General features: G+C 45.7%; 1 protein-coding gene across 1 annotated transcript; it reads left to right on the top strand.

Moving 5' to 3' along the window:
• The first annotated feature begins 16,008 nt into the window (after positions 1–16,008).
• LOC130283115 (olfactory receptor 5AR1-like) lies at positions 16,009–16,938 on the top strand. The gene has a single exon (XM_056532301.1). The coding sequence runs from the start codon at positions 16,009–16,011 to the stop codon at positions 16,936–16,938; it is 930 nt and encodes a 309-aa protein (XP_056388276.1).
• The last annotated feature ends 2,359 nt before the right edge of the window (positions 16,939–19,297 follow it).

Raw genomic sequence — 19,297 nt, 5'->3', positions numbered from 1 at the left:
TATATTTAGTGTTTTTTTTATTTTTAAAATTTTAACCTGTTCAGGGTGCAGGGAGTATTGGTAATCCCTTGCGTCCTGGTCCTTAAGGACGCAGGGCATACCTGTATGTCCTGGTCTCGTTACCGAAGTTAAAAGCGGGCTCACAAGCTGAGCATGCTTCAAGCCGAGTGGGTCCTGATTGCTAGGACCCAGGCATTAACCCTTCAAATGAGTCTGATGCTCCAGCCAGGCTCTACAGGCTGGAGCAGCAGAGCACCGATAATACTGATCAATGCTATGCTATAGCATACCATTGAACAGTAAATGCTATCAAAAGATTGCATGGTATAGCCCCCTATGGAGACTAAAAAATTTAAATAAAGTGTTAAAAAAAAAAAAAAAAAGTTACCGTATATACTCGAGTATAAGCCGAGTTTTTCAGCACGATTTTTCGTGCTGAAAACACCCCCCTCGGCTTATACTCGAGTGAACTCTCCACCCGCAGTGGTCTTCAACCTGCGGACCTCCAGAGGTTTCAAAACTACAACTCCCAGCAAGCCCGGGCATCCATCGGCTGTCCGGGCTTGCTGGGAGTTGTAGTTTTGAAACCTCCGGAGGTCCGCAGGTTGTAGACCACTGCGGCCTTCGACATCATCCAGCCCCCTCTCACCCCCCTTTAGTTCTGTACAGTACTCACCTCCGCTCGGCGCTGGTCCGGTGCTGCAGGGCTGTCCGGAGAGGAGGTGGTCCGGTGGGATAGTGGTTCCGGGCTGCTATCTTCACCGGGGAGGCCTCTTCTAAGTGCTTCGGGCCCGGCCCCAGAATAGTCACGTTGCCTTGACAACGACGCAGAGGTACGTTCATTGCCAACGTACTTCTGCGTCATTGTCAAGGCAACACCTCTATTCCGGGCCCGCAGCGCGGAGAAGAGGCGCCCCCAGTGAAGATAGCAGCCCGGAACCACTATCCCACCGGACCACCTCCTCTCCGGACAGCCCTGCAGCACCGGACCAGCGCCGAGCGGAGGTGAGTACTGTACAGAACTAAAGGGGGGTGAGAGGGGGCTGGATGATGTCGAAGGCCGCAGTGGTCTTCAACCTGCGGACCTCCGGAGGTTTCAAAACTACAACTCCCAGCAAGCCCGGACAGCCGATGGCTGCCCGGGCTTGCTGGGAGTTGTAGTTTTGAAACCTCTGGAGGTCCGCAGGTTGAAGACCACTGAGGGCGGATGATGAGAAGAGGATGATGAAGGGGGGGGGGGTGTGGGATGATTACAAGGGGATGATGAAGGGGTGTGTGTGGGATGATTACAAGGAGATGATGAAGGGGGGTGGGGATGATGACAAGGAGATGATGAAGGGGGGTGGGGATGATGACAAGGGGATGATGAAGGGGGGTGGGGATGATGACAAGGGGATGATGAAGGGGGGATGTGTGGGATGATGACAAGAGGATGATGACAGGTGATGATGATGAGGTTCTGGATGATGACAGGCGGTGATGATGATGAGGATGTTAATGACGGGTCTGGATGATGACAGGGGGGGATGATGTATTTCCCACCCTAGGCTTATACTCAAGTCAATAACTTTTCCTGGGATTTTGGGTTGAAATTAGGGGTCTTGGCTTATACTCGGGTTGGCTTATACTCGAGTATATACGGTAATAAAAGTGAATTGACCCCTTCCTAAAAAAAAATGTAATCCCCCTTTTCCCATTTTTGAAATAAAATAATGTATAAAAAAAAAAAAAATCATATGTGGTACTGCCGCATGTGTAAATGTCCAAACTATTAAAATATAAGGTTAGCTAAACTGTACAGTCAATAGCTTACACGAAAAAAAAGTACCAAAGACAAAAATTGTGCATTTTTGGTCACTTTTTGTACCATAAAAAATTATTAAAAAGCAAACAAAAAGTCCCCTCAAAACAAAAATTGTACAGATAAAAACTACAGACCACGGCACAAAATAATGAGCCCTCATAGAGCCCTGTATGCAGAAAAATAAAAAAGTTATAGGGGTCAGAAGAGGACAATTTTAAACATACTAATTGCATGTGCATGTAGTTATAATTCCTAATAAGTTACTAATTACAACTAAGTACTAAAATAAAATAAAACCTACATGAATTGGGTATCCTTGTAACCATATTGACCTACAGAATAAAGATAAGCTGTCATTTATTTTAATAGTGCACTGTGTAGAAACATAAGCCCAGAAAGCTGTGTGTTATTTTGAGGGGACACAAGATTAACCCCTTAAAGGAAAACTGTCAGCTTTCTCCACCCACACTAACCAGCGGTACAGGCTAATAGTGCGGGAGACGCTGATCAGTTTGATCCTTACCGTGCCCGGATCCGCCGCGCTGTTCGCCCGTAATCTTCTCTTTTTTGAATATGCAAATGAGGGGCTAACTGGCACTCTGACGTCAGTGCCGCTGGCCGCAGCGCTGCCAATGTCATCAATATTCCTCCCCTCTCTCTTCATTACAGAGCGGGGAGAAGAGGAAGAGGCAGAGGGAGGGGAGGAATATTGATGATCTGGGTGGTGCTGCAGCCAGCGGCACTGACGTCAGAGTGCCAGTTAGCCTGGCCAGTGCCAGTTAGCACCTCCGAAAATAGAACATTACAGCCGAACGGCACGGCGGATCCGGGCACGGTAAGAACCAAACTGATCAGTGTCCCCCGCACTACCAGCCAGTGCCGCTGGTTAGTGCGGGGTGAGAAAGCTGACAGTTTTCCTTTAAGGACTTCCATTTTTACACTTTAGTTTTTTTCCTCCTCCCCTTCTAAAAATCATAACGCTTTCAGTTTTCCACCTAGAGACCTATTTGAGGGCTTGTTTTTTGCACCACCAATTGTACTTTGCAATGACATCAATATTTTTACTACAAAATCTACGGCCAAACAAAAAAAAATTTTTGGGGACAAAATAGAATAAAAATTAAGCAATTTTTCACAGCTTCCGTTTCTACGCAGTGCACTGTTCAGTAAAAATCACACCTTATCTTTATTCTGTATGTCCATGCGGTTATAATGATACCCACATTATATGGGTTTGATTTTCTTTTACTTCTGTTAAAAAATTATAACTTTTTGCACGAAAATTTGTACCTTTAAAATTGTCCTCTTTTGACCCCTATAACTTTTTTCTTTTTCTGTATATGGGGATGTGTGAGGGCTCATTGTTTGCACCATGATCTGTAGTTTTTATAGGTACCATTTTTACTTTGATGGGACTTTTTGATAGCTTTTTATAAAAAATTTGACAGTATACAAAATTTCCAGCAATGCACAATTTTGGACTTTTTATTTTTAATGTATAGGCCATTGTCCGTGAGTTTTAACCCCTTAAGGTTTTTTCCGTTTTGCACTTTCATTTTTTCCTCCTAACCTTTTAAAAATCATAACCCTTTCAATTTTGCACCTAAAATTCCATGTTATGGCTTATGTTTTGTACCACCAATTCTACTTTGCAATGATAATAGTCATTTTACCAAAAAATCCACGGCAAAATGGAAACAAAATTCATTGTGCGACAAAATTGAAGAAAAAATGCAATTTTGTAACTTTTGGGGGCTTCCGTTTCTACGCAGTAAATTTTTCTGTAAAAATGACACCTTTTCTTTTTTCTGTAGGTCCATATGATTTAAATCATACCCTACTTATATAGGTTTCATTTTGTCTTCTGGAAAAAATCATAACTACATGCAGGAAAATGAATACGTTTAGAATTGTCATATTTTGACCCCTACAATGTTTTTATTTTTCCGCGTACTTGGCGGTATGAGGGCTCATTTTTTGCACCGTGATCTGATCATGATCATTTTTGTGCTGATCAGACTTTTTGATCACTTTTCATTCATTTTTTCATGATATAAAAAGTGAACAAAAATACGCTATTTTGGACTTTGGATTTTTTTTTGCGTGTACGCCATTGACCACGTGGTTTAATTAATCATATATTTTTATATCTACATACATAAGGAAAAAGAAATTGCGGGGCAGCTCACCAGTTCCAAAGGATCAGGTCTGTGACATTGTGGTCAGGCGACAGAAGGACGGGGAGGCTGAGATGTTACAGGGGGAATGAGCGGTCAGGCCTGACGAAACGGTACGTGCGCGAAACGGACCGTCGCCCTCAGCCTCTCCCCCACCTGTCTGTATGTCCGCTCTCCCCTGTACGTGTATACACTATCAAGCAAGATGAAAGAAAAGAAGCTTGAATTATCCATGAAGACCTGGGGAGTGCTCCATTCTTTCTTTGCTTGCTGTGGAATTATTAATTAATGTTATATTTTTATAGTTCGGACATATGATATGTTTATGTTTATTTTTGTTAACATTTTTTTTTTATGGGAAAAGGGTGGTGATTCAAACTTAAATGACATTTATTAACAACTTATTTTTTTACTTTTTCTACACCCTCTTTTAGTCTCCATAGAGGAGTATTACATGCAATCTTCTGTGTTGTCGGCGCTCTGCTGCTGCAGCCTGCCATGGCTGACTGTAGCTTCAGAGCACTGATGAGATGGTGAGGAGGCAGGTAAGGGCCCTCATGCCATCCTCTCAACTTTGATTGGGGCATCTAAGGGGTTAATACCGGATATCACCGCCATATTTACAAAAATGTGAGAGTGAACGGTGAACTACAGGATGACATCCTTAACTATCAGATACCTTATGGCAGATCACAGACCCCTCCCAGCTCTATCTGTATACCTCAGCTGCTATCTCTATGGGATCGGCATATATAGCAGTTAACACCTCTACTTCTGCTCTATCTTACATGAAGGACAGCCTTATAACTACCCCTATCTTACATGAAGGACAGCCTTATAACTACCCCTATCTTACATGAAGGATATCCTTATACCTATCTCTATCTTATATGAAAGACAGCCTTATGTCTATCCCAATCTTATATGAAGTATAAACTTATACCTATCTCTGTCAGGATTCGGCAGGCTGGAGGTGGATCCTCTGTGTCAGAGAGGGATTGGCGTGGACCGTGTCGGTGGATCGGTTCTAAGTTGCTACTGGTTTTCACCAGAGCCTGCTGCAAAGCGGGACGGACTTGTAGCAACTTGTAGCGGTAGCAACCAGGTCGTATCCACCGGCAACGGCTCAACCTCTCTGACTGCTGAGATAGGCGCGGTACAATGATTAGACAAGGCGCAGTACGGTGATTAGACAAGAGCAGGGTCGGACATAGCAGAAGGTCAGGGCAGGCAGCAAGGATCGTAGTCAGGGGCAACGGCAAGGAGGTCTGGAACACAGGCTAGGAACACACAAGGAACGCTTTCAATGGCACAATAGCAACAAGATCCAGCAAGGAAGTGCAGGGGAAGTGAGGTAATATAGGGAAGTGCACAGGTGAAGACACTATTTAAAACCCATGCGCCAATCAGTGGCGCACCGGCCCTTTAAATCACAAAGACCCGGCGCGTGCACACCCTAGGGAGCGGGGCCGCGCACGCTGGGGCAGCACAGACGGGGAGCGAGTCTGGTAAGCGGGTCGGGATGCGCACCGCGAGCGGGCGCGTCCCGCATCGCGAATCGCATCCCGGCTAGAGACATTATCGCAGCGCACCCGGTCAGCAGGTCTGACCGGGGCGCTGCGAACAGGAGAAAGCTGTGAGTGCTCCGGGGAGGAGCGGGGACCCGGAGCGCTCGGCGTAACAGTACCCCCCCCTTGGGTCTCCCCCTCTTTTTAGAACCTGAGAATTTGTGGATAAGGTCCTTGTCAAGGATGTTGTCCTCGGGTTCCCATGACCTCTCCTCCGGGCCGCAATTCTCCCAATCTACAAGAATTTTTTTTTTACCTCTGACCGTCTTGGATGGCAGAGTTTCTTTAACCGAGAAGATGTCAGAGGACCCGGAGACAGGAGTAGGAGCAACAACCTTAGGAGAGAAGCGGTTAAGGATGAGTGGTTTAAGGAGAGAGACATGAAAAGCATTAGGAATACGGAGAGAAGGAGGAAGAAGGAGTTTGTAGGAGAAAGGGTTGATTTGGCATTTGATTTCAAAAGGACCAAGATAACGTGGTCCCAGTTTATAACTGGGGACACGAAAGCGGACATACTTGGCGGAGAGCCACACTTTGTCTCCAGGAGAAAAGACAGGAGGAGTTCTTCTTTTTTTGTTGGCATGTTTCTTCATCTGGGATGAGGCCTGTATGAGAGATTTTTGAGTCTCTTTCCAGATGGTGGAGAAGTCCCGAGTCACCTCATCAACAGCGGGCAAACCAGAAGGCGTGGGAGTGGGGAGGGGGGGAAGAGGGTGACGGCCGTACACCACAAAGAATGGGGATTTAGTGGAAGACTCAGAGACTTTGAAATTGTACGAGAATTCGGCCCATGGTAGGAGATCGGCCCAGTCATCCTGGCGGGAGGAAACAAAATGTCACAAATAGTCACCAAGAACCTGATTAACTCTTTCCACTTGCCCATTGGATTGGGGATGATAGGAAGACGAGAAGTTTAATTTGATTTTAAGCTGATTACAGAGGGCTCTCCAGAATTTCGACACAAATTGAACGCCTCTATCCGAGACGATATGCGTAGGAAGCTGTGAAGGCGAAAAATTAGCACAAATTTTTTTTTTGCCAACTGAGGCGCAGAAGGAAGACCTGGAAGAGGAATAAAATGTGCCATCTTGGAGAAACGATCAACGACCACCCAAATAACTGTGTTGCCATGGGATAAAGGTAAGTCTGTAATAAAGTCCATAGCAATCTGAGACCATGGTAGCTCAGGAACAGGCAGAGGATGGAGGAGACCGGCAGGCTTCTGGCGAGGAGTCTTGTCCCGGGCACAGACTGTACAAGCCCGAACAAAATCAGCAACATCTGCTTCCAGGGTAGGCCACCAATAAAAACGAGAGATGAGCTGGACGGATTTTTTGATGCCAGCATGGCCGGCGAGGTGTGAGGAGTGTCCCCACCTGAGAATCCTGAGGCGCTGGCGTGGAGGGACGAAGGTCTTTCCAGGAGGAGTTTGTCTGATGGAAGCTGGGGAAGCGGAGATCAGACAATCAGGAGGAATAATGTGTTGCAGGGAGGCTTCCATTTCAGAGGCATCCGAGGAACGAGAGAGAGCGTCAGCCCTAATGTTCTTTTCAGCGGGGCGAAAATGAATCTCAAAGTTAAAACGGGCAAAGAACAACGACCACCTGGCCTGGCGAGGGTTCAGCCGTTGGGCAGACTGAAGATAAGAGAGATTCTTGTGATCGGTGTATATAATAACTGGGTATTTGGACCCCTCCAGCAGGTGCCTCCATTCCTCGAGAGCCAGTTTTATGGCCAGTAGTTCTCGATCACCAATGGAGTAGTTTTTCTCCGCCGGAGAGAAGGTCCTAGAAAAGAAACCACAAGTAACAGCATGTCCGGAAGAATTTTTCTGTAGGAGCACAGCTCCAGCTCCCACCGAGGAGGCGTCTACCTCCAGAGAGAAGGGTTTAGGTGGATCAGGTCTGGAGAGTACGGGAGCAGAAGAAAAGGCAGTTTTGAGACGGTTGAACGCCTCTTCCGCTTGAGGAGGCCAGGACTTAGGGTTGGCGTTTTTCTTGGTTAGGGCCACAATTGGGGCCACAATAGTGGAAAAATGTGGAATAAATTGTCTGTAGTAATTGGCAAACCCCAAGAAACGTTGGATAGCTCAGAGTCCGGAGGGGCGTGGCCAATCCAACACGGCTGATAGTTTGTCCGGGTCCATTTGGAGTCCCTGGCCAGAGACTAAATATCCTAGGAAGGGAAGAGATTGACATTCAAAGAGACATTTTTCCATCTTGGCATATAACTGATTGTCCCGAAGTCTCTGAAGAACCATGCGGACATGCCGGCGGTGTTCTTCTAGGTTAGAAGAAAAAATTAAAATATCGTCCAGGTAGACCACAATACAGGTATATAATAGATCACAAAAAATTTCATTTACAAAGTCCTGGAAGACGGCGTTGCAAAGCCCAAAAGGCATAACCAGATATTCAAAGTGTCCATCTCTGGTGTTAAACGCGGTCTTCCACTCGTCCCCTTCCCTGATGCGGATGAGTTTATAAGCACCTCTTAAATCCAATTTGGTAAAGATGTTGGCGCCACGTAGGCGGTCAAAGAGTTCCGAGATAAGAGGTAGGGGGTAGCGTTTTTTTATAGTGATTTTATTAAGACCGCGGTAATCAATGCATGGTCGTAAGGAGCCGTCTTTTTTGGAGACGAAGAAGAACCCTGCTCCGGCAGGGGAGGAAGACTTGCGGATAAATCCCCTTTTTAAATTTTCTTGAATGTACTCCGTCATGGCTTGTGTTTCCGGAGCAGATAGAGGATAGATTCTGCCCCGGGGTGGAGTAGTACCAGGGAGGAGATCAATAGGACAGTCATAAGGCCTGTGAGGAGGCAAAGTCTCTGCTTGTTTTTTGCAAAAAACATCAGCATAGTCCAGATAGGCCTTGGGGAGACCTGGTATCGGAGGAGCCATAGGGTTTTGACTGACAGGACTGGGAGCAGACATAAGACACTTTTTGTGGCAAGTAGTGCCCCAGTTCTTGATTTCCCCGGTGGTCCAATCGAGGGTAGGGGAATGGCGTTGAAGCCAAGGTAGTCCAAGAAGAATTTCAGAAGTGCAGTTAGAGAGGACCAGAAATTCAATCTTTTCATGATGGGGTCCAATGCACATTAAGAGGGGTTCCGTGCGGTAACGCACAGTACAGTCAAATCTTTCACCATTAACAGAGGCGATGTAGAGGGATCTGGCGAGACTGGTCACTGGGATGTTGAACCTGTTAACGAAATAGGCCAAAATAAAATTTCCTGCAGATCCGCAATCCAAGAAGGCCACAGCTGAGAAGGAGAAGGTAGAAGAAGAAATCCGCACAGTAAGACGTGGAGAAGCAGAGTTCACACCTAGAGCTGTCTCACTTTTGTGCGGAGTCGGAGTGCGTCTTTCCTGATGTGGAGGTCGGATAGGACAATCCTTCAAGAAGTGTTCGGTACTGGCACAGTACAGGCATAGGTTCTCAATGCGGCGGCGTGTCCTCTCTTGAGGTGTCAGGTGAGACCGGTCTACTTGCATAGCCTCCACGGCGGAAGGCACAGGAACAGATTGCAGCGGACCAGAGAAGAGAGGAGCCGGGGAGAGAAACCGCCTCGTGCGTATAAAGTCCATATCCTGGCGGAGCTCCTGACGCCTTTCGGAAAAACGCATGTCAATGCGGGTGGCCAGATGAATAAGTTCATGCAGGTTAGCAGGGATTTCTCGTGCGGCCAGCACATCTTTGATGTTACTGGATAGGCCTTTTTTGAAGGTCGCGCAGAGGGCCTCGTTATTCCAGGACAATTCGGAGGCGAGAGTATGGAATTGGATGGCGTACTCGCAAACAGAAGAATTACCCTGGACCAGGTTCAGCAGGGCAGTCTCGGCAGAAGAGGCTCGGGCTGGTTCCTCGAAGACACTTCAAATCTCCACGAAGAAAGAGTGTACAGAGGCAGTGACAGGATCATTGCGGTCCCAGAGCGGTGTGGCCCATGACAGGGCTTTCCCAGACAGAAGGCTGACCACGAAAGCCACCTTTGACCTTTCAGTTGGAAATTGGTCCGACATCATCTCCAAATGCAGGGAACATTGCGAGAGAAAACCACGGCAAAGTTTAGAGTCCCCATCAAACTTGTCCGGCAATGATAAACGGAGGCTGGATGCAGCCACTCGCTGCGGAGGGGGTGCAGGAGCTGGCAGAGGAGATGGTTGCTGAAGCTGTGGTAGAAGCTGCTGTAGCATCACAGTCAGTTGAGACAGCTGGTGGCCTTGTTGCGCTATCTGTTGCGACTGCTGGGTGACCACTGTGGTAAGGTCAGCGACAACTGGCAGCGGGACCTCAGCGGGATCCATGGCCGGATCTACTGTCAGGATTCGGCAGGCTGGAGGTGGATCCTCTGTGTCAGAGAGGGATTGGCGTGGGCCGTGTCGGTGGACCGGTTCTAGGTTGCTACTGGTTTTCACCAGAGCCCGCCGCAAAGTGGGATGGACTTGTAGCGGCGGTAGCAACCAGGTCGTATCCACCGGCAATGGCTCAACCTCTCTGACTGCTGAGATAGGCACGGTACAAGGGATTAGACAAGAGCAGGTTCAGACGTAGCAGAAGGTCAGGGCAGGCAGCAAGGATCGTAGTCAGGGGCAACGGCAAGAGGTCTGGAACACAGGCTAGGAACACACAAGGAACGCTTTCACTGGCACAATGGCAACAAGATCCGGCAAGGAAGTGCAGGGGAAGTGAGGTAATATAGGGAAGTGCACAGGTGAAGACACTAATTAAAACCCATGCGCCAATCAGTGGCGCACCAGCCCTTTAAATCGCAAAGACCCGGCGTGCGCGCCCTAGGGAGCTGGGCCGAGCACGCCGGGCAGCACAGACGGGGAGCGAGTCTGGTAAGCGGGTCGGGTTGCGCACCCGCATCGCGAATCGCATCCCGGCTAGAGACATTATCGCAGCGCACCTGGTCAGCGGGTCTGACCGGGGCGCTGCGAACAGGAGAACGCTGTGAGCGCTCCGGGGAGGAGCGGGGACCCGGAGCACTCGGCGTAACAATCTCTATCTCATAAGTAGGATAGCTTTATACCTATCTCTATCTTATATGAAGGACAGCCTTATACCTATCCCTATCTTATATGAAGGATAGCCTTATGTCTATCCCTATCTTATATGAAGAATAGCCTTATACCTAGCCCTATCTTATATGAAGGATAGCCTTATACCTATCCCTATATTTTATGAAGTATAGCCTTATGCCTGTCCCCATCTTATATGAAGGATAGCCTTATACCTATCTCTATCTTATATGAAGGATAGCATTATACCTATCTCAAACGGTTACTCTGGTCGGCACATATTTGCCCCGTATCCGGTTTTCTGACCGGACCTAAAACCATGGCATACCACAGTTTTAGGTCTGGTCAGAAAAACAGATACGGTACAAAATATGCCGACCGGAGTCACCGATTGACTCCGGTCGGCTCATTGAAATGAGTTAGATATGGGCCGGGTCCGGCTGGGATACGGGAAAGCCCGGTTTTCACTCCCCCCAACCGAATGCGGCAGCCGTTCAGTGAAACCCACCCTAAACTAAATCCTATTCCGTGGCGTATCCCTCCAGGAACATCAATCCTGTTGCCAGCAAAACGACCATTACCGAACCATCGAGACCTGTAAAATCCCCAATAAAGATATTAAACAAGAAGGGTCCTAGTATAGACCCCTGTGTTCCCCACTGGTAACAAGACCTTGCTCTAATTATTCTCCATTGACTACAACCCTCTGTTGTCTGTCCTTCAGTCACTGCCTAATCCATTCAACATTATGGGAGTCCAAACTCAATGACTGCAGTTTATTGATAAGTCTTCTTACTCTTTGGGTGGTATATTAAACTCTTAAAACGGCATCATAAAATTTGTGGTCACCAGAAACCACAGGGTCACAGGAAACCATACATTTTATGATGCCGTTTTAATCGTTTAATAAACCATCCAAAGAGTAACAACTGATTTTCATTGGTTTTTCATTTTTGCCATTTGGCCCTAACCTTATACTGTCACATTTTGGTTTGTATACAATAATAGCAACTGCACACACTATAACAGTGATCTTCTCAGTGCTGCATATAAGTAATGGCGCCCACATATACTATAACAGTGATCTTCTCAATAATACCTATCAGTAATAGCGCCCTCACATACTATAACAGTGAACATCTCAGTGCTGCCTATCAGTAATAGCGCCCACATATACTATAACAGTGATCTTCTCAGTGCTGCCTGTCAGTAATAGCGTCCACATATACTATAACAGTGATCTTCTCAGTGCTGCCTGTCAGTAATAGCGTCCACATATACTATAACAGTGATCTTCTCAGTGCTGCCTGTCAGTAATAGCGCCCACATATACTATAACAGTGTTCTCAGTGCTGCCTGTCAGTAATAGCGCCCACATATACTATAACAGTGTTCTCAGTGCTGCCTGTCAGTAATAGCGCCCACATATACTATAACAGTGATCTTCTCAGTGCTGCCTGTCAGTAATAGCGCCCACATATACTATAACAGTGTTCTCAGTGCTGCCTGTCAGTAATTGCACCCACATATACTATAACAGTGTTCTCAGTGCTGCCTGTCAGTAATAGCACCCACATGTACTATAACAGTGATCTTTTCAGTGCTGCCTGTCAGTAATAGTGCCCACATATACTATAACAGTGATCTTCTCAGTTCTGCCTGTCAGTAATAGCGCCCACATATACTATAACAGTGTCCTCAGTGCTGCCTGTCAGTAATAGCACCCACATATACTATAACATTGATCTTCTCAGTGCTGCCTGTCAGTAATAGCGCTAATTTTATTCCTCACACATTAATAGTTCTCTGAAGGTCCCACACTGTAAAAATTCCCAACTTTGTGCTCTTTACTTTATAATGATGCCCCTTTTGTGTCTCTTCTAGCATTATAATACACTAAACCTCTTTATGCCTGTATTCACACTACTGTATTGTTGTAAGCCTGAGTGCTGTATACTTCATACCTAAAACAGATTGGAAACCTATCAGAAGTAACCGGACATCCTCCTCCTAAACTTTTCACTGGGGACATTTCTCCTGGTTTCCTCTGTTTTGTGATAGAGAATACACATTGCTAAGTAACTGATCCTGCACCATATGAATATGGCCTTAGATTACAATGAAGGGAAATACATCTAAGGCCATAACACAAACGTATGATAAGATCCAAATCTAAGATCTATAGTGAATTTTTTTGGTTTAAAGGAGAACTCTTGCGATTTTTTTTTCCCACTATGCCCGGGCTGCCAGAATTAAAATATTAAACTTTAACATACCTTCCACTGCTCCCCCAGTGTCGCCAATATCACAGTCCTCCTGCCCCAGTCTTCTTTCCACTTTTGGAGCCCAATTAAAATAATGATCCCGTATGGTGAATGGTGTAAACGTTAAAGAAAATATATATAATAGTCCAAAATTGCTGCTTTATGGTTATGAAATAAAAAAATGATTAAAAAAAGTCACATGTACAGGAAAGTGAAACCAATAACAACTACAGATCACGGCACAAAAAAATAGCCCTCATGCAGCCCTGTATACGGAAAAATAAGAAAGTTATAGGGGTCAGAATAGAGCCATTTAAAACATACTAATTTTGATATAAAGTCAGAGTGTAACCACGGGTATCGTTTTAATTCTATTGAACCACAGAATGAAGACAACATGTCAGTTTTACTGTAAATTGTGCTGCGTAAGAACTAAAATCCTCCAAAATTTGCATAATTGCGATTTTCTTTTAAATTTCCCCACAAAATAACATCTTTTTGGCTGTGCCAGACCTTACAGGATAAAAAAAAAAAAAAAAAAGGTATCATTACAAAGTGCAATTGGTCACACAAAAAACAAGCCCTCATATGGGTCTGTTGATGGAAATATATGAGTTATGGCCCTTTAAAAATGAGGAGGAAAAAATGAAAATGCAAAAATGAAAATTAGCCATCAAATTGTCATCAAGTGGATAAAATCTTAAATCCCCCCACCCCCACAAATATCTGTTACTGGTTCCACACTGGTTAGGCAGCGATATATATGTGATGTGATTAGGGGAAGGAAGTCGCTTGGCGACGGAACGCGTGGGTTTCCTGCGTGGCCCCGTTCCCTGTTATACCTTGCATCGCTTCTACCATTGGGCCATCATCCTTTCCTCCTTGCCCAAGTATTTTCTTCATATTTGTATTGGCAGATTGTGGCAGTATTTATTTAGTTCTTTATTACAGCAAGAAGTATTTGTTATGGGCATAGAGAAATATTCATAGTACAGTTTCTACCACTGGTAGAGGGCATTACAGTTTGCTATCTGAACAGGATCACTTTTCTGGGGAAGTACCGTATAAGCCGACCCAAATATAAGCTGAGGCCCCTAATTTCACCCCATAAACCCAGGAAAAGTTATTGACTCGACTATAAGCCTAAGGTGGGAAATACATCATCCCCCCAGACCCCCATCATCATCCAGACCCCCGTCATCATCCCCCCCCCCCTTCATCATCATTTCATCAGTGGTCTTCAACCTGCGGACCACCAAATGTTGCAAAACCTCTGGAGATCGGCAGGTTGAAGACCACTGCGGCCTTCGTCATCATCCAGACCCACCCCCCTTAAGTTTTCTACTCACCTCCCCTCGGTGGGAAGGAAGGGTGAGCTGGTCCGGGACATCTATGCTGCAGGGACCGTCCGGTGGGGAGGGTTAGTCGTTCCGGGCTCTCCATTTTCACCGGGAGGCCCTCTTCTCCGCTTTGGGCCTGCCCCTGACTGGTGACGTTGCCTTGACGATGACGCACAGGGACTTTTGTGCACAGACTGCGAATGAACGTCCCTGTGCGTCGTCGTCAAGGCAACGTCACTAGTCCGGGGCAGGCCCGGAGCGCGGAGAAGAGGGACCCCCCCCCCCCGGTGAAGATGTACAGCCCGGAACGACCAACCCTCCCCACCGGATGGTCCCTGCAGCATAGATGGCCCAGACCTGCTCACCCTTCCTTCTCACCTAGGGGAGGTGAGTAGAAAACTAAAGGGTGTGTGTGTGTGTGGGGGGGGGGGTCTGGATGATGACGAAGGCTGCAGTGGTCTTCACCCTGCGGACCTCCAGAGGTTGCAAAACTACAACTCCCAGCATGCCTGGACAGCCATCGGCTGACTGCGCAGACTGCGAATGAACGTCCCTGTGCGTCGTCGTCAAGGCAACTTCACTAGTCCGGGGCAGGCCCAGAGCACGGAGAAGAGGGACCCCCCCCCCCCTGGTGAAGATGTACAGCCCGGAACGACCAACCCTCCCCACTGGATGGTCCCTGCAGCATAGAAGCCCAGACCAGCTCACCCTTCCTTCCCACCTAGGGGAGGTGAGTAGAAAACTAAAGGGTGTGTGTGTGTGTGTGGGGGGGGGGGGGGGTCTGGATGATGATGAAGGCTGCAGTGGTCTTCACCCTGCGGACCTCCAGAGGTTGCAAAACTACAACTCCCAGCATGCCTGGACAGCCATCGGCTGACTGCGCAGACTGCGAATGAACGTCCCTGTGCGTCGTCGTCAAGGCAACTTCACTAGTCCGGGGCAGGCCCAGAGCACGGAGAAGAGGGACCCCCCCCCCCCCTGGTGAAGATGTACAGCCCGGAACGACCAACCCTCCCCACTGGATGGTCCCTGCAGCATAGAAGCCCAGACCAGCTCACCCTTCCTTCCCACCTAGGGGAGGTGAGTAGAAAACTAAAGGGTGTGTGTGTGTGTGTGGGGGGGGGGGGGTCTGGATGATGATGAAGGCTGCAGTGGTCTTCAACCTGCGGACCTCCAGAGGTTTCAAAACTACAACTCCCAGCATGCCCGGACAGCCGATGGCTGTCCGGGCATTCTGGGAGTTGTAGTTTTGAAACCTCTGGAGGTCCGTAGGTTGATGACCACTGAGAAGGGATTGACAGGCGGAGAGTTCCCTCAAGTATAAGCCGAGTCGGGTGTTTTACAGCACGAAAAATCGTTCTGAAAAACTCGGCTTATACTTGAATATATACGTATGTGTACTTTTGTATTCCATTTTTGCAATAAATCATTTTAGCTGTACTATGAAGTATTGTGGTGTGCACTTTTATCAATGTTAGCCTATTTTTCCCAATTATTATTATTTATGCGGTAGAGCACCCCTGTTCTAGTATCAATTAAGTTGAAGGTTTTATCTTTGTTGTCATTCCCGGGAGTCTTTATTAGAACTAAGAGGAAAGCCAAACCTCTGGTGGTTATTTACATTGACTAAATCATATACATATATATATATATATATATATATATATATATATATAGCATATATATATATATGATTTGTATTTTCCCATTGTTATTAAACCTAAAGGACCATTTCTGCCATAGAAGAGACTTTGCCACTTACATATAGAAAGCTATGTATCTTGTCTTGTCGTTTTCTTGTCTTGTATTTCTCTTGTCTATGTTGCTACATGGGGTTACATAATTTGACTGCCACCGAATTTGTTCTCCTCGGCTTCTATGAGTTTCCAAACTCCCAGTTGAATTTATTTGTCATATTTCTGGTCATTTATGTAGCAACGTTGGTTGGGAATTTGTTATCAACTGGTCTCTTTTGCTTTGATCCTCAATTTCACACCCCAATGTATATTCTCCTATGTAACATGTCTATGGTGGATATTTCCTTTACCTCAATGGTTCTTCCCAAGTTGTTGGCCATTTTTCTAACTGGGAACAACATCATTTCCTACAATGGTTGTATGACCCAGGTATTCTTTTTTGTGGTGCTCATGGTGTCGGAATATTTCATCCTGGCTGCCATGGCCTATGATCGCTATGTGGCCATATGTCATCCTTTACGTTATTCTTATTTTATGAGTCTTACAGTCTGTTTCTGGATGTCATGTACATCTTGGGGTATAGGACTCCTTGAGGGAATTCTTTATGCCATTCTCATATCATCTTGTATATTTTGTAGATCAAATAAAATTGACCATTTATTCTGTGATCTGAAACCCCTTATAAAGCTTTCTTGTAGTGACACACGTACTATAGAGACAGTAATACTAGGACCCAGTGCCCTCATTGGTTTTGTCCCTTCGATCATGACCTTGGTTTCCTACATTTACATTATTTCAACAATCTTGAAGATTCACTCTAAGGAAGGAAGACACAAAACCTTCTCCACCTGCTCCTCGCATCTCACAGTCATCCTCTTGTTTTATGGAACAGTGCTCGGCATGTACATGAGACCAAAGTCCAGCTATTCTATGGACCAAGACAAGATGTTTGCCATATTGTATACTGGAGTCATTCCGATGCTCAACCCCCTGATTTACAGCTTAAAAAACCAGGAGGTGAAGAAAGCTCTGAGCAGAATAAAGAAACAGATGTTTTGTTAATCCCTAGATTTATAGTAATGTTTACTTAATGGGGTATTCCAGGGAAAAAAATCTTAATCCTTCCAATTATTATCAGCTGCTGAAGTTGAGTTGTTCTTTTCTGTCTGGCAACAGTGCTCTCTGCTGACACCTCTGCTTGTCTCGGGAACTGCACAGCGTAGAAGAGGTTTGCTATGGGGATTTGCTTCTACTCTGGACAGTTTCCGAGACAGGTGTCATCAGAGAGCACTTAGACCGAAAAGAACAACTCAACTTCAGCAGCTCATAAGTACTGAAAGGATTAAGATTTTTTAATAGAAGTAATTTACTAATTTGTTTAACTTTCTGGAGCCAGTTGATTTATTGAACAAAATAAAAAAAGTTTTTTTTTCTTGGATAACCACTATATATAGTTGTTTGGTCATACTATTGTTGTGAATGTTGACAGCCAAAGCAAGTTCCAGACACTTTGAATGATCTTCATACTTGCACAGGTAAGCTATCTTTACAGAGGTCAGAGGTCCAAATCCCCAGCTCCTTTTTGTGGTTGAAATTATACATATGTTTTTTGGATCAATTTCTTTATCATGTTTTTATGCAACTAGAAAACTGTTGATCATTGGAAAATGAGTAATGTGGCCTAAAGGTTTACTAAGCAAACTGGTCCAAAGAAGGCAAGCGCGGCATATGATCGTGCATCGAAACGGCTGTGTTCTCAATACATAGCAATGTATGATTGCACATTCATTATAGATGCTGTATCTTGTGTGACAAATTTGGGGGCTACTCACTTGTGGGGATTGCGTCTCCCCAGTCTAAGATGGTTGGCACATCATAAGTTGCAGTCAAAACAGTAATGTTAATTAAAGGGGAACTCCGCTGAAAACATCTTATCCCTAATCCAAAGGATAGGGAATTAGATGTTAGATTGCAGGGGTCCTGCCGTCGGGGACTCCCACGATATCCGCTGCGGCACCCCTGTCAATTGGTGCAAGGAGCAAACTCTGCTCCGTGCCCGATGACTGGCCATGCCAGCCGCCACGCCGCCTCTATTCACGTCTATGGAAGGAGGCATGATGGCTATGTACTAGCCGTCACTCCCCCTCCCATAGACAAGCTTCTGTATTCCTGACGCCCATGGCCCGGAGATCGCAGGGGGCCCCAGTGGTGGGACTCCTACGATCTAACATTTTATCCCCTATCCTTTGGAAAGAGGATAAGATGTTTTCAGGGGAGTACCCCTTGTGCTGAGTGCTATCTAATATAGGACGGTTTTCCAAACTATTAGTTTTTAACCTACTGCTCCATAGCACCAGTTACCTGCCAGCAAAAGTTCAATTTTGCTGGTCCACCACAGGGCACATAGAGAGTTATGCACTTTCCAGTGAAATAATGAGATATTTATCTAATTTGCTTTGGCCCTTTCAGATCAAGAGACACTATAACTCCTCTTTGCTCCGCAAACTTAATGAGGGTCCTAAATTTTTAAACTCTTAATTACATCGGGATTTTTTATTTTTGCACTTTCGTTTTTTCCTCCTCGCCATCTAACAGCCATAAGGCTTTAAAATTTCCACCTACAGACCAATATGAGTCTTGTTTTTTGCACCACAAATTGCACTTTGTAATGACAATCACAAATTTTACCACAAAATCTACAGTGAAACAAAACAAATTTATTTGTGGTGCAAAATTGAACAAAGAAAAAAACAATTTTGCAAAATTTCAGCTCTTCTGTTTCTACGCAGTAAATTTTTCGGTAAAAGTGACACATTATCTTTATTCTCTAAGTTCATTCAATTAAAATGATATCTAATTTATTTAGTTTTTTTTTTACTACTTAAAAAAATTATAATGTTTTCTACAAAAATGCTTAAAATTGACTTCTGACCATTTTAACTTTTTTATTTTTCTGTATATGGGGCTGTATAAAAGTCATTTTTTGTGCTGTAAAGTGTAGTTTTTATCGGTACCATATTTGTTTTATTTGGACTTTTTTTTTTTATTGATTGCCGTGAATTTATTATTATTATTTTTTATTTCCCGCCCCAGCCTGCGCGCCTGTGACTCACGGCGCCGCAGGGGGAAGGGAAGCGTGCATGCGTACTGCGCACACAGCGTCCCCCAGCATCCCCCTCTGTCCCCCTCCCCCCTGCGGCACAGTAAGCCAAAAATGGTGCTGAAGATGCCGTGGAACTGCAAGCTGCGCCCTGTGCCGGCTTGCTTAAGGTACTGTACCCTTTCCACCCCTCTGTTACCCTCCGTCACCTATGTTGTCAGGCCCAAGGCCTGATTATGGAATCATACCTGTGTTTTATTATTGCCTCTATGTATAAACTAAGACCTGGGGGGTGAGGGGTCATTCAGACGGTGTATCCTG

The sequence above is a fragment of the Hyla sarda genome, chromosome 7 (genome assembly GCF_029499605.1).
Source record: "Hyla sarda isolate aHylSar1 chromosome 7, aHylSar1.hap1, whole genome shotgun sequence".
Lineage (NCBI taxonomy): Eukaryota > Metazoa > Chordata > Amphibia > Anura > Hylidae > Hyla > Hyla sarda.
Note: the sequence above shows the minus strand (reverse complement) of the source record. Positions and strands in the feature narration are given on the sequence as shown.